Genomic DNA, 24,809 nt, shown 5'->3' with positions numbered 1-24,809 from the left:
AGGTCGAATTCCGCTTCGAATGAGTCCTCATTCACCCGGATCCGTTGCCAACTGTGGCCTGTAGGCGTGGGTGATAAAAAAAAAAGAGAAATGAACATTGTGTGGCTATATTTGTTTTTGGGAAAACAGGGAAAGAGTGATTGGATTGAGCTGAAATTTCGAGGATAAGCTCCCGGGCCCTAGAAAAGCTTTACCTTTAAATTTCAGCCCAATCGGACAACGTTAAAGGGGAGCTGTGGTCGGAGGTTCGAAACTTCCAGCCCACTTTTACCCATGAAGATAAAGTCAGAGGGGGGTGAAATTTTGCACGTTTCTTAGTTGGAGCTTGGGCTACAAAATGCGATCATCGCTGTCTCTCTGCGACCGCTACCGGAAATCGCTTAACATTGTGGTGGGTCGCCTCTTTATAGAGGCACAAGTGTGCCTCCTTGAAAATTGCACTATAGATTTGCACATTAGGGGGGGGGGTAAACATAATGGGTCTGCATGCAAAATGTGTTTGGTACAATTATTCTGCATATTAGATAGATAGAACCCAAAACAAACAGAAATAACAATACAGAATCTATTTAAACTAGGAATAACAACAATTAGTAGGAACATGGCTAATAAACGTCACAACTCCTCAAGACCAGAAAGCATTTTGCCCTTTGTTGAAGACAATAAGCGTTTGAAGTGTTTTCACTTTTTTGACTTCAACAAATAAAGAAGTATTAAGACTATAAGGAATAGATATCACAATATGTATATCAAACTGACAATACACGTTTTTTTTTAAGTAAAGTGCAAATTATTTTCTGGTCTGAAGAAGACATGGGTGTTGTCAGCCATACTCCTTTTACTTTTTGATCGTTTTGAGTTTGACTAGGCTACCTATTATAATTTCTGTTAGTTTTTGGTTTCATTTATTTATTAGTAGTGATTTGTGGTAGTTTTACACTTGGAAGACAAGAAAAATTGACTCGTATAATTTGACAATGCTTTTATCCGTAAAATTTTGAGCAATTTAGAATTTGTTGGTTCCCAAAGCCACCTGTCTTTTCAAAGGATAGCCAAACCTTTCTTAAACCTTTCGATGTCATGTGTTTGATCTTAGTATTGATAATTGTTTGCCCAAGCTGTTTTTCTTCTTCATTTTTTTTTTTTTTAATTTGGCACCTGCTACTGCCAAAAATTGCAGAAAATCATATGGAAGCCTTTTCAACACAAATGGATTTGTAGTTTTTTTTTCTATGTTTTTAAGACACTTCTGGTGTGTAAATTCCTCTTTTTCCTGTTCCTTAGCACTTTTCAACAAAACTATAAAAAAAAACTCAAATAAAAGTTTCAAATTTAGAAACCTTATTTTCCACAGGGGGGGGGGGGGATATTTTCCACAAGGGTATTTTCTAAGGAGGAGGTATTTTCCGTGGGGTACTTTCCAAAGGAGGGGGAGGGGTATTTTTTGTAGTGGAGAGCATTTTTTGGGGGGTTAAACACCCCCCCCCCCATTAACTATATTTATTTATGTTATTTTACTGTGTTCATGACCATATATTTGGCTTTAAAATACACTTATTTGTTTATCTATCTAATATGCAGAATAATTGTACCAAACACATTTTGCAAGTAGACACATTATGCTTACCCCCCCCCCCCTAATGTGCAAATCTATAGCGCAAATTTATTTCTAAAGTAACAAAGAAACTAACAAAAAAACGGTGTGTTCTTGAATTTTACGCAGCATTAACTTGAGTAAGTGTTGCATAATACACAAGTACCAAAATTCCATCCCCCTATGGAAATTAAAAAATAAAACTCAAATAAAATTCTCGAATTTGGAAAGCCTTATTTTCCATGGGGGGTATTTTTGGGGGGACAGGGGAGGGTATTTTCTGGAGGGGTATTTTCTTGGGGGGTATTTGCCTAGAACTGACTTCATTATTGATGAGCTCTACAATGATTTTGTCTGTCTGAAGGAACATCTTCTTACAGACTTTAGCATTGGAGCCCTCATCATGATGTGTTTTTAACTACTGCCAAAGCCAAAAGAGGCCACCTATCCAGTGACCTGGCTTGTGCATTTAAGTGCAATCCAAATTTGGCTTCTCCTGCAACTTTCTAATTGGAAGAGTTTTTTTTGGCTGTTCGTAGGGGCACTACAGTTTTCATAAATTCTTATCTGCCTTATGATGATTGTTCTTCAAGATTGATGACTAGATATGCCAAAGCATGTAACACATTGAAGTTTTTATTGGAAAAATTATTTCTATTTCTCTTGATTATATGATCATTGGTGACCTTAATACAGATGTAAGAGCAATATTGGTCACATTATTTGCTTGCTTAGCATTACTACATCAATAGTATCTTTTCATGTTGAAAAACAAGATTTAGACCTTCTCCCTATTTCATTGACTCTTACATCTAATATAAACCTTACAAGTTTTTTTTCAAGTACCTCAGTCTTGTAGATAGTTTGAAAAAAGTAATTGAAAGAAAGCTGATGTCCCTCTCTATATTTTTACACTAAAAAACCTACTGTCTGCCATACAAGTTCCCTATCATCTACTCCAGTGGTCTGTACCAGTGAATTGCATAAAAGAACTTGGATTGCTGTTATATTAAGATAATTAAATGTCTAAAAGATGCTGAGGCAGTTGCTGTGCTGTTGCAACATGTTAGATGTGGTATGCGAAAACTTATTTGGTTTTTAGATCCTGATTTAAAAAAACTTTGAAAATTAAGGCAAAGCTGTGGTTGAAAGTATGGAACAATTGTGACAGATCACATTGTAGAATTGTATCTGACCTTAAGCATAAGATGCATAATGAACATACGAAATATCTTAAGCCAATGCATTATTGTGGTATGGATTTTCCTGTGTCAAAGAGAGAATCATGAGTCAAAGAGAGAATCATGAGAAGTTATTAATTCTGAGTTAATTAGAAGTGAAATGCAAAATAGTGATTGTTTTCCTCCATCTGCTTGGCATGACCACTACTTTTTTTTTAATGTTAATTACCATGTTCATTCTTTGTATACTCATTCTCTTTCTGATATTTTTAGTACCCCCCCCCCCTATCTCAATTCCTTTGTATTCCCATTTGTGTAGTTGAAGCAATTAAAAAACTTAAATCAGATAATGTTGATAATGATGGTATATCTAGATTTCACCTTTTATTAGATTGCACCCCCTTATTGAACATATACACCTACTTTTCTGGATGTGTCTTTGTACTTCTAGTGTACCAGAGAGTTTTTTGAGTGATACTGTTTCTTCAATTTTAAAGAGAGGAAAATCTCCTTTACATTTCTGTTCTTAGCAACCTATCACTGTCTCTTGCACTTTCAGTAAAGTTCTTGAGCATGTATTACTACTTTTTGAAACAAATAATATGCTTGAGGGAGATAACCAGTTTGGATTTCAGACCAGGATAGGTTGTCAGCATGTGCATTGTGTATTATCTTCTTTGCTCCTTGAAAAACTCTTCTAAAGGAAAGAGTGTCTTTCTTTGTGCTTTAGATCTATCAAAAGTATATGCCATAGTCACCTTTTTTTGCTCTTCATGATTGTGGTGTCAATCTTTTGGTTATAATGGTTCATTGTTACTGGCACTCTATTTCTTTGGCTCAAATCAGCACCGGCTACTATTATTTAAGTGAAAACAGGTTTAAGGCAAGGTGGAGTTTTACCTCTGACCCTATTTAAATTATGTATTTCAAGAGTTCTGGCAAAGATATCAGCTACCTATCTCTCTGGGTTTTCTGATGTTTCATATCTTGGTTATGCTGATTCTTATAAGCCATACTAAAACTGGTCAATCTAACATGGTTTCTTATGTTGCTACTTCTTTTGTTGCTTGTCAAATAGCTGGTACACAAGCAAAAAGTCAAGTTTGGTTAATGCTTATGAAACAAAGCAAAACATCATGAAAATATAATAGTCTAGAAACAAATTTGAGCTATATATTTGCGCATTAGTGGGGTGGGGGTAAAGCATAGCATATATTAAATATGTAACCTAGCCCAAGTACCTTTTTCCCCTCTATACCCCAAAAAACAATAGTTTAAATATTGTAGACACAATGATAAACAATGCTTTGCAGTCCAATTCTCTATTGACTGATACCTGTTTGACTAGTTTCCTTTAGCATCTATCTTGTGTGTGTACCAGCTAATTGAAAAGTACCCTTTTTTGGATATAGGCCTTTCTCTTAATCTAGATAAATGTGAATTTCTTTCTTTTAACAAAAATTATAGTACTCCCCTTTGTTCCAGAGGCTTTACTATCCTTCTCATAGATTATTTTCAATGGATTGATTTTTTTATTACTAATAGTATATTACTAATATAGATAAATATAATAAACTTGTGTTGGCCATGCTCTATTCAACTTTTTGTGACCATTCAATTCTTTTTGCTTCTGGAATTTTTCCTTTAAAGAAAAAAAAATCCAGATTAATTATTTTAGATTTTATAAATTTTGTGTTGTTTATTCCTCCTTGAAACTGGGTTTTTATTAACAAATTTCTTGTTCCTGATATTACTGTAAAATTGGAAGTACCGCACAGAAGGCTTTCAAATACTGCTTGTATCTGTATTTCTCCACACCATTGCCTTATCAGGTTTTTTCAGTCATAAGTTATTTTTTCTTTGTTTGTTTGTTTTTCTCTCTTTTGTTACTCCATGATTTTTAGTATTGTAAAGAGTGAGTAAAAATTAAATAATAATAACAATAAAGACAGCTTGCTTCCATATTTCTCCACATTACTGCTTTATTAGATTCAGAAAGTTGTGAGTTGTTTTTTTTTCTTATTCTTCTTTTTGCCCTACTTTTTTTGTTTTTTCACTTTTTTTTTAGTGTCTCTTATTTTTTATGTGTTACTCTGTAACTGGTTTCCTTGTGATTTCTATTTTGATTTGCATTCTATTTTTATGTGTTGTAACTATGTATTATACCTTTGTACAGTGTGGTTCAAAAACAAATAATAATAATAATAATAATAATTGCTGGCAAGCATGGTTCAATACAATTTAAGGTAAAAAAAAGTCTTTTTCATTAAAAATTGAACAATAATTTAGTCTAATAATTTTTACTAATGTTTTAAGAAGTATATGGCTGTGTATCTTTTCACTGATTGTATTCTTAGTGTTTTTGTTTATAGACATCATGTGACCAATTATTATTACCAGACACTGTAATCATATCCCTTCAAGTAGGCCTATGCCAAGAATACAGTGGAAAAAAAAACAAGAATTAGAGTGAAAGCAAGCCCAACTATAAATTGTCTGCTTGTTATAGAGTAGCCTAAGGATGTTGTTATTATAGGCTAGATTTCCTTTTATAAGGGTCCATAGATAAGGGTGTACCTACAATGGTAAACTTATAGGTTGCCCTATAATTTAGCTAGGGCCTAGGATAAAAGTGAAAATATTATTTGATGCATTTTTTTATGCTCTTTCATATTACAATAATTGCTCTGAATTTTACAATTCAAAACTTTTCCATTAACAATTCAGGGTATATATTTGCACATTAAGGGGGGGGGGTTGGAAAGTTCATGGTAAATTTGCATTGGGCCATATAGCCTAATTTAGCTAGGATGGAAGTGAAAACATCATTTGATGTTTTTATGCTCTCTCATAATTCATATAAAATACCTTCAGGGCAATTTGCGCAATTATTGAATTATGAAAGAGCACAAAAAAGGTAGCCTATCAAATGATGTCTTCACTTTCATCCAAGCTTAAATTATAGGGCCATTTAGAAATTTACCCCTACAATTGTATCACAACCCCTTGAAAAGGGCCAGGTTCAAAGTGGGCTCTAAACATTAGCCTGTATGCTAGGTCTACAACACTGCTAATTTTTTTCTAACTGCATTATTTATCATTATGGACCCACTGTCGATATAAACAAGAAGGCTATAAAAAAAAACGCAAAACCACCAGAATCGATAAATTTTGCAGAGGCTTGTAGCGTAAAATCTGAAACTTACCTTCAGTTCCGGAATATTTGAATGTTTTGCGTTATTCTAGTAGTTTTGACATCCCTCAAGAAATTTGGAATTTAAAACTAGAACAGAACTTGTCTAAGTAATTAGGTAAAAAATTATGACTTTAGCCTAGTTATATGTGACTTCAGTTTAGTGTCCTCCACTTTGTTTTGAGTTAAATAGTCTACAGGATTTCACTTTTATTGCACCATTATCATCAAAATATCAATAGAAAAACTAAAGCTTTTTAAGGAATCTTATTGATTTTAAAGAGAAATTTAGGAGCTCTTGTTGAAAGGGTAAATTAATGTAGAAAAGGAATATTTCTATCGGTCATTCTTGTTAATATGACTCTGTCTCACTGGTTTTAGTGGTCTAGATTCTTGATATTGAGCAGGAAAATTTGAAGTAAAATTCTAGTTTAGCTACTTTTCACTAGGCTATATTGGAAATGGGTTAGGTTAGGAATATGAAACTTTTAGAGATGAGTCTACAGACTAAAGTATGCCTATGTCCTGGGGAGGTATTTTAAAGTACTTAGGCCTACCTCCACTCCTCTCTAGAGGGCCCTGACCTTTAAAAATATCTAAGTTTTAAAAGTGAAACCTTGCAATTTAGATCTTATGCTTAATTGAAGTACAACAAAACTGAATAAATTTCAAGTGGGTCATATAGGCATAATTTAGCTAAGATCAAATTGAAAATGTCATTTGATGCCTTTTTTAGGCTATGCTTTTTCATAATTCAGTACTTGCTTTGGGGCTAATTGCGTCTTGAGCGCTTAAATGGGCCCCAAAGGTATTTTTTATGAATTATGAAAGAGCATAGAAAAGCATCAAATAATGTTTTTACTTTCATCCTAGCTAAGTTATATGGCTCACTGTAAATTTACCATGAACTTTAACCCTCCCCCCCCCCCCTATTGTGCAAATAAATTATTTGACCCACTAGAAATTTACCCAAAACTGTTTTCAGCTTCATAACTTTGCTCAATTCCAATTTAGGCTATAAGGTTTTAAAGATATGCAAATAGCCTAGCCTATATTCCCTAAATTTGGGGAAAAAATATAGCCTAATTCTAGTTTAGCTACTTTTGGCTATCTTAGAAAGAGGTTAGGTTATGAAAATGAAACTTTCAGGGAAGGGTCTACAGACTAAAGCATGTCCCAGGAAGGTGTTATGAAGTACCTACCTCCACTCCTTCTCCCTCTAGAAGGCAGTGACCTTTGATGACATTTAAAATCTTTGTATTATGAAAGTAAAACCAGTAAATATTTACCAAATCATATTATTGAGTTATGACTAAAGTGAATATACCATTCAGTGCTTTTTGGTAGATTTCTACCAAATCATATTATTGACTTATGCATAAAGTGAATATACCACTTGATGCCTTTTTTATGCTGATTACAAATATAGTAATCATTTCTATCAGAAATGAATTCCAGCCCCCCCCCCCCCGATATATGCCAATTAAGGGTATATATTTCTACAACCTAACCCTGAATTGGCATAAAGGGGGGCTGAAATTCATTTCCGATAGAAATGATTATTATATTTGTAATCAGCATTAAAAAAAGGCATTGAATGGTGTATTCACTTTATTCCTAACTCAATAATATGAGTTGGTATATATTTACCTGCCTTTTTTTATGCTGATTTCAAATATAATAATCATTTCTATCAGAAATGAATTTTAGCCCCCCTCCCCTCTATATATGCCAATTCAGGGTACATATTTCTACACTAGGGGGGGGCAAATTTTATTTCTGATATAAATGGGAGGTAAGTTTAAACTTTACCCCCCCCCCCCCGAATGTAGAAATATATACCCTGAATTGGCATATATAGAGGGGAGGGGGCTAAAATTCATTTCTGATAGAAATTATTATTATATTCGTAATCAGCATAAAAAAAGGCATCAAATATATTCACTTTAGTTGTTACTCAATAATATGATTTGTTAAATATTTACAGTAAAACCTTGCAAAACAGATCTTCTTTTTAAATGAAGCATGAGAAAATTGTTTTCACCTTCACAACTGCTCAATCCTAATTTATTAAGTTTCAAAGGTTTGCAAATACATTTCCTAAATTTAGAAAACCCCATCGATATGGCTTAAAATTATACTCAAGTAATTGGAATTGCATTTTTAGAACTAAAACCAGAGAAAAAGGAATTGATAACTGAAAATTAAGGTAAAATATTGTTTTGTCAGTTTCAATAGGTATAGACTTGTTAAGGGTAAGCAAATTTCTGAGATTTAGAAATCTGAAGAGGGTTAATTTGGAAGCTTGGCAATACCTTCCCAGAGTATGCCTTTGGCCCTGGATTCATTACTGAAAGTTTCATTTTCCTAACCTTGCCCCTTTTCAAGATAGCAAAAAGTAGCTATAGTAAAAGTAAAAGTTTACTAGTAGCTCTATAAAAAAAAAAACTAGAATTATACCATCTTTAAAACCTCATAAATTAGGATCGAGCAAAGTTGTGAAGCTGAAAATACTTTTCTTGTACTTCATTTAAATAGAAGCCCTGTTTTGCAAGGTTTCACTTCTAAAGCACAAATATTTTTAAAGGTTATCAAAGGTCAGTGCTGTCTAGGGGGAGGAGGAGAAAAGGTGGGTAATTCAAAATACCTTCCCATGACATACTTTAGTGTATAGATCCATCCCTGAAAGTTTCATTTTCCCAACCTAACCCCTTTCCAAGACAGCAAGAAGTAGCTAAACTAGGAGTAGTACCATTAGATTTCTTATTTTATACTATTTTCAAATATCAGGTTTTTTTTTCAAAAAATGCACCACCTTCCCTTGTGGTCCCATCTACAAACCTTGGTAAATTTGGAGTGGTTTATGTTACTGACCTACAAATACAGTGATTATACCACTCAATGATTTCCAAATATCATGGTAAATTTGGAGTGGTCTATGTTACTGACCTACAAATACAGTACTGTAATTATACCACTCAATGCTTTCCAATTTCATGCTCTCCAAATATAATAATTTCTTTATTCAGAAGTTCAGTTTTAAGCCCATTACAGATCTTCAAAGATGAAATCTCTTTTCTCATTTTTGGCTATATAGAAGGGCTAGAAACAACAATTCTTAATTCATTATTTGTGGAATAATAGTAGTTAACATATTTCAACTACAGCCCCACTATATTTACCCCCCCCCCCTCCATATGCAAATATGTACCCCAAATTATGTATTTCCCATGTCTTTTCTGGTTCTCAATTTTGTCACAATTGATTTATTTCAGGGTAAACCAGTCTAAACAAGAGGGATGCTAACAGCCATACATAAGCAGTTTCTAAAATAAGAGAAAAAGGTATCTTCTTTTATGGTCAATTAAGGGGTTAAAATTGAATTTCAAAGTAACCTAATGTTCTGTTATATAGGTTTCTTAAGTAAAAACAACAGAATTGTGAATATAAAAATTATTTGACATATGACCGAATGAAAATTCGGTCTGAAAATAAATTGGTCGAAGACCAAGATAATGCCCGTTGAGAAAAAGCCGTCCAACCCCCTGTCATCTTTGGAAATTTGTGGCCAGACTGTAGAAGTAGTCAAGCAGTTTACCTACCTTGGTTCAATTGTCTGCTCAAACGGAAGCCTAGATGCCGAAATATCAGCAAGAGCGGCAAAAGCAAACTCTGTCTTCGGTTGCCTTCTAAAAACAGTCTTCCATAAACCCCAGATCAGCCGTCTCACCAAAGCACGAATATATTCTGCTTCGGTTGCCAGCGTTATGCTCTATTCTGCTGAGACTTGGTCGCTGACTCAGACACAGACGCTGAAGGTAGATGCCATCCAGACGAAACACCTCCAAAAATCGGAGGCTCCCGATGGCCCGACAGGGTATGAAATTCGGAAATCCTCAGGTCCTTCAAACTCCCACCCCTGTCCGAGCAGCTTGAGTCTCGATCGCTGCGTTGGTATGGTCATCTGCTCCGTCTGTCTGCCCAAACACCTGCCCGACTCATCTTCGATTTCGACCCAGCTGCAAATGGTTGGAGGCATCCTAGGGGAAGACCGAGCACCAGATGGGCGGACGTCATCCGTGATCGGCTCGCCTCCAGAAACATCAACCCGGCTGAAGTGACAACCCTCGCCCTGAACCGACCACTCTGGAGAAGACTGACGGCGCTGACGACTGGTTCCCTCTACGCTGGCGACGCTGCCGAGCAAGAGCTTTAAGTAAGTAAGGTTTTGAAAAGTAGATAACCAAAGCATAAAACATGGTAATAGGCTAAAAACATGGCTATCAATAGGCTAAAAACATTTTGCATATTATAAAGTAAAATTTTATTATTGAGATTTTTCTTCCATTTTTTATGTATGCTAGGCCTTGGTGTATTTTTAGGGGTATATCTTGGGCCATTAGAGGGGAGGATTGTCAGAAAAGGGATGGTAGTATTTCAAAATAGTATAAAATAAGGAATCTAATGGTACAGTTTTTATTTGTTTAGCATGTTTCCTTCAGAAGTGGCCAACCATTAAATATTTACCAAATTTTGGATGGATGAATAAAATTTATTTTCCACTAAAAAGACTTTCCACTAAAGTAGAGTAATAAACAGAAAGAGAAAGAAAAGGATCAAATAAGAAATGCACAAATAATAACTAGCAAAACAACAAATGGACACTAATACCAAAGCATCATGCAGTTTATTTCCCATTAAACTCATAAAACTTATCTAGTCTTTTCTGAACAACCATGTATGGGTCTTGTATGTTGTATTGGTTGCTAATTACTGCATTTTTGTTCCAAGGAGGCACACACAAGAAAAATTCCCAAAAACAGTCAGCACGAATGCACCATACATTTATTCTTATCAGATAAGAGAATTTTAAAAGGAGAGAGTTCCAACATGTGTGGTGTAATCATCACCAAAAATAGCTGGGCCCAAATCTGTCAACTATATTAAGCTTTTGAAGATAGGCTACAATCATATGATTAGCTTTTCAAACTTCACAAGCACAATCATCTATTAACAGAAGATGTGTCAATTTAATATTACAACCAACATTTAGACCAAGATGCACTACACTTGATGAAGATCTCACTATCTTATCACCAAGTTTTACTTTGGTGGCAGGATCAGTATTAAACCATTGGTCCTAGAATATTGGGAGAGGGCCTGTTCAAACAAAAATTAAAAGCTCTTGTGCCCTTTTTAAGTGACCAAAAACATTGGAGGGCAACTAGCCACCTACCTCGCCCCTTTCTTCCCCAAAGTCATCTGATCTTATTTTGAGATAGCCATTTTGTTCTGCATTGTTGAAAAGTCTAATACCTTTGCCTCTAACATGACATGGCTCATGGAACTGGCTGTAAATTATGAAATTTGCTTTTTGTTTATGTATAGTATTTGTTGTTGGGGAGTATACTGATTTTCAGGGGAGATTTTCTGTTGCAGGGGTGTATTCCATTTGGAGACTTGCTTATGTGAAGGGAAGTTTCCAGGGGAAACTCCTATTCTTTTTATTTGTATTGCTTTCTCTTTACCAACTCATATTTACATGTGGAGAAATTCTGGGGTATTTTTCCAGGAAAATTTTCAGCAGGGTTGAAACTGTCTGGATTATTTTTCCATGGGGGAGGGGAAGATTTTCTGCAGGAGAAATTTTCCATGGGAGTAACTTTTTAACTGGGGAGAGACTCTCTGGAGAAAAATTTTCAGATAAGGGGGAATTTTCAGCATGATTTGAAACACAATCTGAAATTAAAGTCTTCTTCAAACAAAAGTATGCTAAGGCAAATTTTTCAGGTGGAATTGTCCACAAAAATTTCACCAGGGGTATTTTCAGCAAGGATTGGATTGTCCAGGGGGGGGGGGTATTTTACTATAAATTTTGGAATTTCTCAATTGGGTGAACTTTGTAAGTGTATACATTTCTTACCTTAAATCTTAACATCCAATCTCTTTTCTCAGCATGTCCAGCAAGATAAGGTGGTGATGAGCCTCCTGTGAAACATATTGCTGGTGGTTTGGCATCCCAGGTTAGCCTACACTCTGCATTTGCCCAGTCCTGATCAACTCCTTTCTTGAATGCATCTACAGTTTGGGACTGGATGGTGACTTTGGAGAGGCTGTTCCAGTGATGGTAGTGGCAGATCCAGGGGGATGTATGCCCCCTAACATAGTGGTGGATTTAGGGCTGGGTTATATTAGCAAGGCAATGGAAAATGACTTGATACAATGTTGCACTGAAACAAGAATCCACAAAGCTGAATTTTGCAGTGTGGTGTTTGATGAAACATTGGATGCATTGCATACTTCACAACTTAGTGTTTCTCTGCACTATGTTTATGACAGAAGCACTGTAGAAAACTGTGTTGGATTTATGGACCTTCAAGAAACAAACTATAAGGGTATAACTGAACATGAACCAAACCTTACAGGTGAAACTTTAGGCAAGATAAAATTACCTCAAGCTAATGGAAGTCATTGGATTGTCAACATTTCTGAGATGCAGGTGCTTCTTTTAGCAAAAAAGTTGCTAAAAGAAGCAGCCTCTGTGGAATCAAAAATCATGCTCTTAACCTATTGATTTTCAAGTGCAATATAAGCCAATATGTTAGGAATGCTATTGGTAGTATTAAAGAAGTTGCAAGATTTTGTGTGGCATCAGCAAAACAAAATTTTGTTCTTAAAAATATTTTAGGTCATCATGTACAATGTTGCTCAAGTATATTGCAATTCAGTGATGACATGCCTAAAATAGTTGAAGCACTTAGAATTGTGTCTTGATGATAGTTGTTCATTGCTAAAAGCAAATTGCTTGCTGTGTGCAATTTTAACCTGCAACTTTATTACTACTGTTTACTGTTTGAGTGACATAACTGACACAACTCTTGCACTAAGCAGATTACTTCAGAGTGAAACATTAGATTTACTTTCAGCCACAGAAAAAATATCCATAGCCCTAAAGTATTTAAATAAAAAGAGGGAGAAGTAGCCTTGATGAGGTTTTCTAGATTATATTTTAAAGAGCAGAAAAAGTCTCAGAAGCTATGGACATGACTGTTTTTATTCCACAAATGGCAAAAAAAAATTATCAATAAAATTACCCCACTGTCTCACAAGATGCCCAAGACAATGTCCTCCTTTATTGGAAAAGAGCTGTTAATATTCCAGTACTAGATTACATTATTGCTGTCATGACCAACATATTTTCCAATGCATCAATGACATGTTATTCACTAAATGTATTCCTGCCTCAAAATATAGAATCTGCGCCTGCTGTTCCAACTTTGAAATCTAAGATTGAGCCAATATGTTGCAAATTCTTGTATTTTTTTTGGACAAAGTAGTGAATCTTTAGTGCTGAAAAATTAAATGAGATACTTGCATTGAAGGACAGGAGTTGCATCTTAATCCTCATTTCCTACTCTTCATTACCATCATAATTACTAAGCAATGCAATATAGTTAGGTGACATGCTAATTGGTTTAACCTATACAAATAGCCATTAAGAATGCATGGCTCCAAAAAATGGTTCAAGACTTTTTCTTCTTTTTTTTTGACAATACAAAGCTTAACTTACTTGCTATGGTGGTCAGAAGTTTAAAGGATAAAAATTATACAGAAATTATTAAATATCATACTTTTCTGTAGAGGGTGGACTGCTCTTTATTTATTTATGGTGGGGTAGTTCTATAACTTACTTTTTTTTGTATCAATATTTTTACAGAATTTTAATTTCAACAGATTTATTGGAACTTTAATCCTTTCATTTTAGATTAAATTTATGACCATTTCCTCTACCAAAGCAGATGAAGGTTTGCTAGATCTTTTCCAGAGAAAAGGCCTATGGATTGTTCTGGGTACCTGACTGACCATTGGCTGTATGAATAGTGTGGTTCAAATCTTCTTTCTAGGGCTACAATGAGAGAAAGGTTGAGATCGTTTGGGCACATTCTGAGGATGAAGGATTACAGATTGTCCTTTTCAGCAAACCATCTAGGGCTAAACAGAAAGCAGGTCATCTGTGGTTGGGGTGGGAGGATGTCATAAAGAAAGATTTAAAGGAAATGGGAACTTCTTGGGAGGGTGTAAAGAGGAGGGGCTTTGGGTAGATTAGGATGGAAGAGGAGTTTGCATAGCTTTGCTGGCCTCAGGAAGCTTGGTGCTGCAGTGAGTTGTTAATAGTATTCAGTAGTGTAGGAAGATGGTGCAAGGGGGGCCTGGGTGCCAGCCCTGGAGGGGTGACAAAAATTGGTCTAAAAGGACTTATGATTGATTAGGGCCCACATTGCAAAAAGCATGGTAACAATGCTACTTAGCAGTTTTCAAATTTGCTGGCAGATTTTGTCTGAAAATACCATTTTTATATATAAAAATAATTTTTGCTCAAAGAAAAGCTGTCAAAACACAAGTTGTGCTCCACCATGCAAAATTTGGGTAGCATAGTAGCAATGCTACTTGGCAGTTTCCATGGCCTAGTAAAATTTGTTGGCGGATTTTGTCTGAAAATACTAGTACTTCCACTATCCCTGAATTTTTGGGGATTTCCCAAAGATCTGTCTTCTCCAAAAAAAATTGGCTCCCCATAAATCCCCTTTTGTTCAGGGTTGCCATGCCCTAGTATTTATCACTAGTGACAATCCACGCCTAGTAACTATCACTTTCACTTAACTTGACATAATTTGTTTACTTCTTACCAAAGTTTTTGTCTCAATTATTTATTACAAATCAAAAACCAGACATAGATAATTGAATTACTGACCTTTCTTCCTATGCTATTAAAAGCATATGAGGGGTGGGGGAGACAAGTTGAAATTCCACCCTTTGTGTCACAAGACCTTGTTGTGCCACTGGTAGTAGTAGTATTTCAACTACCTACAAACAACATATAATTGGTGAGGTTCCCTTTAAATAACTGGTATTTCTTTGTTCACAAGTTTTTCAGAGTAACCTATAATGCACCCCCCCCCCTCCCACTAAAGAAAATCCTGGATCTGCTCGTGAGTGAGGGACAGCGCATACTGAGAAGAATTGCTGGTGCTCATGTCAATGGCAATGGGGGACTTGAAGCTTCTTTGTGTGACTTCTTGAACTTGCAAGGGATGAGGAGAAAACTTGCCTTGAGGTCGTTTTCTAGCAGTTTCCAAGAAGTAATTGTGTCTCCTCTTTTCCTTCAATAGACTACAGTGAGGAGTATGAGGGACACAAGGCATTCCTCATACAGCTTGTCTTGCAAAGCTGGTTTGGGCTTTGTTGCTTGCCTTTGGACACTCTCAAGTGCTTTAATGTCAATTTATAATGGTGAGATGCTAGGGTCATTCCAAATTTCAGGTGTGGATGTACTCTAGCTTTGTACAACTTCTTGACCACACATGGCTTCCTGGTGGTAAACATTTGTTTTATGAGCCCTAGGGCTTGGTTTGCTTCAGCAACTTGAGCTTGTGTGTGGCTTTGGAACTTGAGTTTGTTATCAACAATAAGCCCTAGGTCCTTCTCCTCACTTACAGCTTCAAATGGGTCATCTAAATACATTCTAAGACCATACTGTCTATGCATGACAAATGAAACTCAGAGAGGAAAGAAAATAACAAAATGAAAAATAAAATCAAAAAAGAGTGAAAAAACGAGGATTTTGTCAGCCAATGGTGAACCATGAAGACGAAGAAACAAGCAAATATTTTGACAAGGACCTCCTCCAAGTTGTCCTCAGTGCTATACAAAAAAAAAAGAAACCAACAAAAATCAAACCTGTCGATGTTTACTTCACAACAATAGAACATAAACTAAATAAGAACCAGGTTGGAATCAATGAAAAAGAAATTTACCAGGATGATTGAACAATAATCCTTTGTTTTGCTATAGCTTTAGCTGGTCTACAAATTCGGTCTTCATTTGATGTGCAAACAGGTTCTCTCGAGTTACATTGGGCGAAAATATTTATCGAGTCCTTCAAAATTAAATTGTTATAAATTGGGCTTAATGAAATATCTCCAGTGTCTCTATATATTGCTAAATTTCGGTTTATGTATTTTTTTTTATCTCAATTACCTCTTTAAAAGATTGTGGTAGGCCATTTACAGTAGATATTAAGGTTGCCATTTCAAAAAGAACCAGATGTGCAGGACTTTTCATTTTGACATGTTGAACTGCAAACCCCTCTCAGATGACCATCTAGATAGTTGATCTAAATCTTCTTGCAATGTTGAATGATTGGGGCCAATTTGGGCCTGTCCTAAGAGCTTACAATTGTCAGCATATAATAGGCCCGTTTTTTAGCTCTAAGATCTAACATCTAAGATCTTACATTTTTCTGCAAAGATTATCGTTTTTTAACTCATCTTTGTTCTAAGATCTTACAGTTTGCTGATGTCAGCAAAAAGTGTGAAGACCGCCACTGTTCTCCCATATAGAACAATGATGAGAGAACTTTGATGATCTACTCATCATTGTTCTCAGACCACTGATCAGAGCAGAATGATTAAAGACGTTTGCACAAAAACGACCAAAGATGTAAGATCTTTGTTCAAAGATTTCACTTTCAAGCGTTTTCTGACGAAAGATGTAAGATCTTAGCATATTGATGAGTGAAAAAACGCCCCTAATGTCAGTGGGTTTTTCAGGTGAGTTGTACAGTTGTTAATATACATGCTGAACAACGTGGGCCCCAGGATTGTGCCCTGTGGGACTCCATTAATGACAGGAGTTTCATTAGAATAAACAGTTTTACCAGTAGCATCATAAACTACTGCTCTCTTAGTTCTTCCAGTAAGAAAGGCTTCAATTCAGGCAACTATATCCTCATGCACCCTGTATGCTTCCATTTTCAGGAGAAGCAGTTGATGCTGTACTTTATCAAAGGCTTTTGCTTGATCAAGCAATATGACATCCACCAGAATGCCATCATCCAAGAGTCTGGTCACAAAGTCATATGATTCAATAAGCTTTATGTCAATTGAGTGACCTTTACAGAAAGCATGTTTACTTTTTGAAAGTGACTGATTTCTTTCAAGGTGAGAGACCAGTGTGTCATTTATGATGCTCTCATGGACCATGCTCACAACAGAAGTGAGACTTATAGGGCAATAATTACTTATTTAGCACTTCTACCCATCTTGAAGACGGGCTCCCTTTCTTGAATTTTATTAGACTGTATATCAACCAATCAGGGTTTAATGTCAAACCCATGTTTTTACCTGTTACAATACCTGGTATATCATCTTTTTTATTTGTGTATTTATACCAAATTTGGTATGCTCTACAAAGCTTGTCACACCAGACATTACAACATCAACCCTTTCCAACCCAAGTTTTCTCAGCAAAAAATAGAAATTATTGAGTTTCTGAATGTCTGTGACCTCAAGATATACTCCGTCTCTTTTTTTGAATTTAACACAACTGGAACACAGAAATCTCGAATCTTGTAATTTGACAACAGCCAGTAGCAGGGTAATAAAAAATATCTTACTAATTATTTAACACATTTATTTCCAAGTGACTTAGTATAAAAACAGTTGCTCAGCACTTTGTTGAACATGAAATTTCATGAAACAGTTTTGGCTCTTGTTAAGGCACACAGACATACCACATTTTCTATACATAACATGCAATCTGCCTTCCTTACAAATGTCAAGCCTACAACATTATTCATTTCTATTGACATAGTGACTTCCTTGGATGTCATATTCCTCAGCTTGTTGACTTAAAAGAAGCAGCTGTGGTAGTCAACTGTTATTAGATATTTATCTTCATTCCAGTCAAGGATGTCTGAAGCTATCTGCTGCCATGGTAAGACTGGTATTTTTGAAATGATTAGAGGCCTTTTGCTTATTGTGGCTATGCTTTTGACATGCTTGACAGTTGGCAATGAGGGTTTCAGTGTTGTTATTTATCCTGGGCCAGTAGACAAGCCTTCTGGCACATTGTTTGGTTTTCTCTGTACCAAGGTTAGATGTATGTAGCTGCTTTAAGATTTCTGGCCAAATATCCTAGGGAATGACAATTTTTCATCCTTGAATATGATTCTATTGACAAAAAATAACTTGTGGTGGATATTCTAGTATGTGATGAGATCTGTGAGGCACCGTTTTCTAGAGCTGGGCCATTTGCTTTGAATGGTTATCTTAGGGTGTTGAATGTGTTTGTCTTTTTCAGTATATAGTTATATTTCTTCAAGCCTTGCATGACTAATAGGAAGGATTTGAATAATTTGATGGATATATATCTTAATATCTCTGTGAAGCCTTTCGTCAATATTAGGTAGGTGTAACCATGATAGGGTATCAGCAACTGCAATTTTAGTACCAGGCTGGTAAAAAAAACTCTAGGTCATATGGTTGGATCTGCTGTATCATTTGATTAGCCCTGGCTGATCCTTTCCGAAGTCAGTTTCTAAGTATAGTTTCCAAAGGATGGTGGTCAGTTGTTACTTTTACATGCCTACCATAAATGAAATGATGAAAGTTCTTACAGCCAAAAACAATTGCATAAAGTTCCTTTTCTAGCTGTGAATATTTTTGTTCACCTTTGCTCAGTGCACAGGATGCATATGGAATAACCTTTCCTTTTGATGAAATATATGCCCCCAGACCATGAGATGAAGCATCAACAATAAGATCAAGGGACTTACCTGAATAGTCAAAATGTGCTAGATTGGAGACAGTCGAGTCTTTAATGTCTTTTAAGGCTAAATCATGCTCATTAGTCCATTTGAATTCTTTAGACTTGTATTGCACAGTATTTTGCTCTTTGTTGAAAGGTTTGGGATGTGTTTTCTAAGGTAATTTAACATGCCAAAAAGGGTTGTGAGTTCTTCTGAATTGATGGCCTAGGCTTGCTGTTGATGGATTTTAGTTTATCAGGATCTGGCTGCAACCCATGTTAATTAATGATGTGTCCAAAATATGTTACACTTGTAACACAGAAATGACATTTTTCTTTGTTGAATTTAATGCCTCTTTCTCTATCAAGTATGTCTATCAATCTCTTGTTGTGTTCCTCAAGAGTCAAGCCAAGTATGAGAAGATCATCAATGATGACAGCAAAGTCACTTAAGCTGATATAATACCAAATGGCATATGCTTGAAATGGTATCTCCCATAGATGGCGTTGAATGATCTGAGGTCTGCAGATGAATCATCTAGAAATAGCAACCAATAACCTGACCTTGCATCTAATTTGCTTTGGTACTTAACTCGATGCAATTTGGATGTTACACCATCCAAAGAAGGAAGAGGATAGAAGGGTCTTCTGATTGATTTGTTCAAGTCAATAGGGTCTATACATGTCCAAAGGTTGCCATCTTTTTTTTCCACAGCTACCTTTGAGTTAACCCATTCTGTAGGCTTCGACACTTTCAATAATTCCTTCATTTTCCATTTGGTTCAGTTCTCTTTCAAGATGTATATGGTGTTCTGCACTTCGTATTCTTTTAAATAAGTCTTTGTAGTTGCTAATTATGTATATTATTTTTGTTTTTTCTTGTGAATGGATTCACTGTCTTTATTAATATTCAATACCAGTTGGACTATATTCAGATCAATGCTGTAGCAAAATCCAAGCACTGCATCAGTTTCTACAATAAAGAAGGGCAAGTTTTCCGTATTGCTGTCTTTATGTCTGCAACTGAGCTAATATACACCTCTAACAGGAATCTTTGACCCACATTAGCTAGTTAGCTTTTGGCTTGTTTGTCACAGCAATAGGGATTTTGATAAAGAATCAAAGAACTTGGCAGGTAAAATATCCTTTTTTCCCTGCCCATTGGCAGTTTTGCCCCTGATGGATGGATGGATGATAGACTATCTGTCAATGTGAAAATTACATCATTTTTATACATTCCCAAATACTTATTTCTTAGTGTGTTTGAAAAAGCGAAGTGTTTTAAGGGGAATGATGAGTGGCTTATTAAACTTAATCTGAAGATACCATGCGCATCCTATTTATCAAAAAGGTGTATCTGCAATATCACAAGAACAGCTAAGTTTCAAGTTTGAAGTTTCTGGTCATGTTGAGGAGGATTTTAGAAAGTGGTCAAAGGGCAATTAGCTCCCCTCCCATTCCTTTTTATCTGTCTTCCCTCCAAAGATATCTGATCAAAATTTTTGAAATCTTGTTCAAAATATTTAAAAAATAAAATAACTACCTCTGGGGATGACGTAACCCCCCCCCCCCCCCCACAAACCCTGGGGCAAGTGTGTAAGCTGTATAAGTTGTCGATTGTTTATATACTAGGCTGGTAATTGGGAAAAGGGGGCATGTTTGATCCTGAGTTTCCAAGAAGGCTAAGGATATTAAGGTAAAACTTAGAAAGTGTTGAGAGGGGTGTTAAACAAAATCAAATCACACAATATGCAGGATTGTTGTCAAAAGAACACAACACCAATATCTCATGAATGGCTAAGGCTATTAAGTTGAAAATTTAAAGGCATGTTGAGAAAGATGTTCAAAAAGGAACAAAGGGCAACCACCCCCACCCCACTCCTGTCCATTTAGATGATTCCCTGAACGCTGGTGGATATCTTAAAAAGCCATGCTTGAAATAGTCACATTGAATTGTATTTTAAATAGTCACAACGTCAATTGCTTTGCCCCTGGGGGTGCCATGCCCCAACAGCTCCTGGGTAAGGAATGTAAATTGTGCAATCCTTTACATGTATAATTTATCATTGGAAAAGGGGAAATGTTCAATTCTAGGTATGTTTGAAAAGGCTAAGGGTATTGAGGCAAAATTTCTTGAAATACTGAGGGGTATGTTGAGCTAAATCTAAAGAAACTATTTGTATCCAAGTTATCAAAAAGGCACATCTACAACATTTTAGTAACTTGAAACTTTCAGGGCCACTACTGCTACAATTGTTCATTTATGTTAGTACCTGTTTTATGTTTCTTTTCTATGATTTTTTATTTAATTTCTCCATTTTAGGTTTTATTTATTCTTTAATAGTAACATCTGGTCATTTTGAATTATTATAGGAGTTTATTTCTGCTAGTCTTGAGCACAGTAGACAGAATATACCAGTAAGCTTATCGCAGATCACTTCTGGTCTTCGTGAACAAAAAGCTCCTCCCACTTCTTTCTGCCTTAGCTTGTTTAGCCTGTTTCTGCATTAGCTTTATTTCCGTTTGTTTCAATGCACTTGAAACTGTCTAGCATGTCTAACATGTTTCTATCTGCAAAAACGTTCTCCGGAGCACTCGCACCCCTGTCCGGGTTTTTATAATGGGTGAGATAGAGAATGATCATACTGGATAATATATGAACTGTGGTTTTGAGATTAATATGGCTCTTAAAAAAATGTCTTTTTGGATTTTTTTTTTTTTTTAATTTTATTGAAATATTGAGATTCTGAAAGTCCTTGAATATGAAACCTCTGTTTTAATTAACCTTCAATACATATTCCAACAAAAAAAGTTACAGAATCAGGACTTGTAACTTTGGCCAGGGGACTCTCCCCTAAAACTGTTCTGGTAAGTTGTTCTACAGCTCTGAATGGGGAATCATTGCCATTGTTCTGTTTTTTAGGTTTTATTCTAGTTCTAGATGTCTTCTTTTTAGACCTATCTTTTAAAAGGACATATCCAGGACTTTTCTTCTGGAGGAGGGAGGGCACAATTTTTTTTTAAATGTATAAAAATTTGTTTATGTGCATTTTTGTTGCGTTTTTACGATTTGGACAGTTTTTTTAGGGGGGGGGTCAAACCCTGAACCCCCTCCCCCTGGATAAAGCCTTGATCTTTTAGTGTATATCCATTTATGAAATATGGTTGGAAATTGCATTTCAGTGTTAAAACCCAGATGAGAAAGGTCTCTGGCCTGTATTTCTTGAAGTGTTGACCATGTCCACTTAGTATTGAGATGAGTACAGTGCTTCATGCTTCTTTGTACTTCCAAAAATGTGTGCACCTCATTATCAATTTGGTTCTAATTTGTTAACAAAATTTTTATTGAATGTTTTTTTTTTTTATAGGAGGAAGTCAGCAAGTTGATCAAGGTATATGATCTAATGCCACATCGTGGTCCTCCTGCTTCTCCTCGTGTTGTTCAGCAGCTACCTCGCAGCAATAAAATGAGCTCCTCCTCCAGGAATCCTTCTACATCATCACAGTTTTATACAGTTGAAGTTGGAGATACTCGTTTCACAATTCTGAAAAGATATCAAAATCTTCGCCCCATTGGATCTGGAGCACAAGGGATTGTCTGTGCAGCATATGACACTGTAACGGAACAGAGTATTGCAATAAAGAAACTAAGTCGTCCATTTCAGAATGTAACTCATGCTAAAAGAGCCTATAGGGAGTTTAAATTGATGAAACTAGTGAATCATAAGAATATAATTGGATTGTTCAATGCTTTCACCCCACAAAAAAGTTTAGGAGAATTTCAAGATGTCTATTTAGTCATGGAGCTAATGGATGCCAATTTGTGTCAAGTAATACAAATGGATCTAGATCATGAAAGAATGTCATATCTATTATACCAGATGCTTTGTGGAATTAAACATTTGCATTTGGCTGGTATTATTCATAGGGATTTGAAACCAAGTAATATTGTTGTGAAGTCTGATTGTACATTAAAAATTCTAGATTTTGGCTTAGCTAGGACTGCTGGAACTACTTTCCTGATGACACCTTATGTTGTAACTAGATATTACAGGTAAGATGCTTTTATATAAAGTGGAAAAATTTATTGTATTAAAAAAAAAAAAATTAAATTACAAATGGCACTAGATCAAGCAATTTCTTTTAAAATGAGCCATTGAACAACTCTCTACGATGTTCCAGTGCCAAGCTATCTATGGAAAAGAGAAAAGAAAAAGATGTCATTTATGCAGAATATTGTAGTAGCTGCCACTTTTCTTGATTTTCAAGCCAATATATTTCCATTGTGGTTTAAGCCAATGGACGGTAAGTTTCCTATATAGGGGTTTTGGACAAGGCAGTTCTAATAGTGTACTTCTTACTTTGATCTGACTCTATTTTTAGGAGTTATGGGTTATTATATTTCTTAGCATTGGACGTGATTGTCTCTTACTAGGTTGCTAGCTACCACTGCAACCCGGATAAAACTGCAAAATCAATTACTAGTACTAGCCTACTTTTTCTCTCTTATGACCCTTGACAATCACAGTAATTTTATAAGGAGCGGTTGGGGGGATATCTTCACCTGTACTAAGGCAAAAATACGTGGAAGCAAAGTTTACTCAATTAACTAAAGTCATTAATGAATATAAATTATATTTTTTATTTATCAAAAATAAAACTCGCTTTATAAATAAATAGGCTCTCTTTTTCATGATGTTCAGTGCAAAAAAAAATTAAAAATTCAAACTTGGCTCCAGTCCAAATTAAAAAACTCATTGATTTCATTTATTTTATTTTTTTTTACATCAATTAATGATTTTTCTATGCTGAAAGAAAAAATTCAATTATGGCCAGCAATGTTAAAAAACTCGTTGATTTCATTATTTTTTATTTTGTTACATCAATTAATGATTAAAACAATTATAATGAATTATATGATACTTTTCAACTAGATAAAGGATAAAGATCCTCCAGGGCCAATGCTGGTGCATAATGTGTTCAAGGAATTACTGGGTATTACTGTTCAAGTTGATGAAAAAACAAACTGAAACAAAGGGTTTGTTGTTGTTATAAGTCACAAGAGCCCATTCCCTGTGAGGAGAAAGAAAGAGCGCATTTCTCTTGGGGGGGGGGGGGTAAATTTGAATAAAATTCATTTCCACATCACTGCTTTTTGATTTTATAAAAGGTCTTGGTTCGTGTGACCAATATTACCGAGAAGATAAAATCTCCCCTAAGATTATTTGGGTCTTCACCTAAAATCCCCCCCCCCCGTCTACGGTAACTGTTTCCTTAAGTGAATTTGAGGCAAATTTTGAAAATCACTGCCAAAACTGTTCTCTGATGCATTGTCTTGGAAAATCCATTATTTTGGCTAAAAGTCTATCTTTGTTTATGCATGCTAGCGAAAAAAAGTTATGAACTGACCACTATTTACTATATAAACTTAATTTTAAAGTCTATAAAAATACAAAATACTAAAATTACTACTCCATTTCCATGAGACATACAGTTTAGGTTACACACAACATCTTCATTTTTGATTCTCAGCCTTGTATTGATCAATTGTTTTGAGTACCATTTTTGGGCCGTTTTGTTTTTGTTGAAGTTCCTTATTTTTTCCCATTAGATTCTCAAAAAGTAATTCGATATCTTCAAGGGCGTTTCCAGAATTTTTTTTGGATGCGGAGGTTCTGAGGTGGGGGGGGGTTAAATTAATCTTTTAAAAACTCTGCATTTTTGTTACGTTCTTACGAGTCGGACTCGGGGGGGGGGGGGCAGATTCTCAAAATCAGGTGAAAAGGGCATTGTTTTTTCCTTTGAAAGAGGGTTTCCCTCAGACCAATATCAAGGGGGAAATGATCCAAGTGCTCCTGTATAGAAACAAAAATACAAGCTGGTAATCTATGTGAAAGGGCAAAAACGAAAGAAGATAATTGATTTTTATCTTAAGCTTCATTTCATTTGTGGCTAGGCAAATACATGTAAAAGGCAGCACATGTAGCCTATAAGTTAATTTCCCCCTGTCCCGAAATTAGTCTTAAAATGCACTCTTTCTTGTGAGACCCTTCTTTTTCTTACTGTGAAGGTGTTTAGCTTGGTATTTGGAGTTGGCTGTTGCTTTATGCTGTTTCAAATGGAGTGAGAAAACTAAGCAGAAGTTAATTAGCATGAAATTCATTTTGTTGTCAATCCATACTCATTTGTTCATAAACATATAGCCTAACATGGTCAATGGTTTAAGTATACTATAATACCCTGTAAAGATGGG

General features: G+C 35.5%; 2 protein-coding genes across 3 annotated transcripts in view; one reads left to right on the top strand and one right to left on the bottom strand.

Moving 5' to 3' along the window:
* Nucleotides 1-6,127, bottom strand: part of LOC148949071 (putative serine carboxypeptidase CPVL) — a 37,252-nt gene extending 31,125 nt beyond the window's left edge. The window contains exon 1 of the mRNA XM_089093144.1: nucleotides 5,982-6,127. The gene's annotated coding sequence lies outside the window, so the exon portion shown is untranslated. The remainder of the gene's footprint in view (nucleotides 1-5,981) is intronic.
* An 82-nt stretch (nucleotides 6,128-6,209) lies between these two features.
* Nucleotides 6,210-24,809, top strand: part of bsk (mitogen-activated protein kinase dJNK) — a 34,066-nt gene continuing 15,466 nt past the window's right edge. Inside the window, exons 1-2 of one of the 2 annotated variants that reach the window (XM_089093142.1) lie at nucleotides 6,210-6,277; nucleotides 21,925-22,610. In XM_089093142.1, coding sequence (XP_088949268.1) covers nucleotides 21,961-22,610 — 650 coding nt within the window. In that variant the 5' untranslated portion in view covers nucleotides 6,210-6,277; nucleotides 21,925-21,960. Of the gene's footprint in view, nucleotides 6,278-6,309; nucleotides 6,387-21,924; nucleotides 22,611-24,809 lie in introns of those variants that run through there. The other variant, XM_089093143.1, reaches the window with a different exon arrangement.

This window comes from Artemia sp. Qi Xiang Cuo, chromosome 8 (assembly GCF_049724085.1).
Source record: "Artemia sp. Qi Xiang Cuo chromosome 8, ASM4972408v1, whole genome shotgun sequence".
Taxonomy (NCBI): domain Eukaryota; kingdom Metazoa; phylum Arthropoda; class Branchiopoda; order Anostraca; family Artemiidae; genus Artemia; species Artemia sp. Qi Xiang Cuo.
The sequence above is the reverse complement of the archived record's forward strand: the minus strand, read 5'-3'. Positions and strand labels throughout refer to the sequence as shown.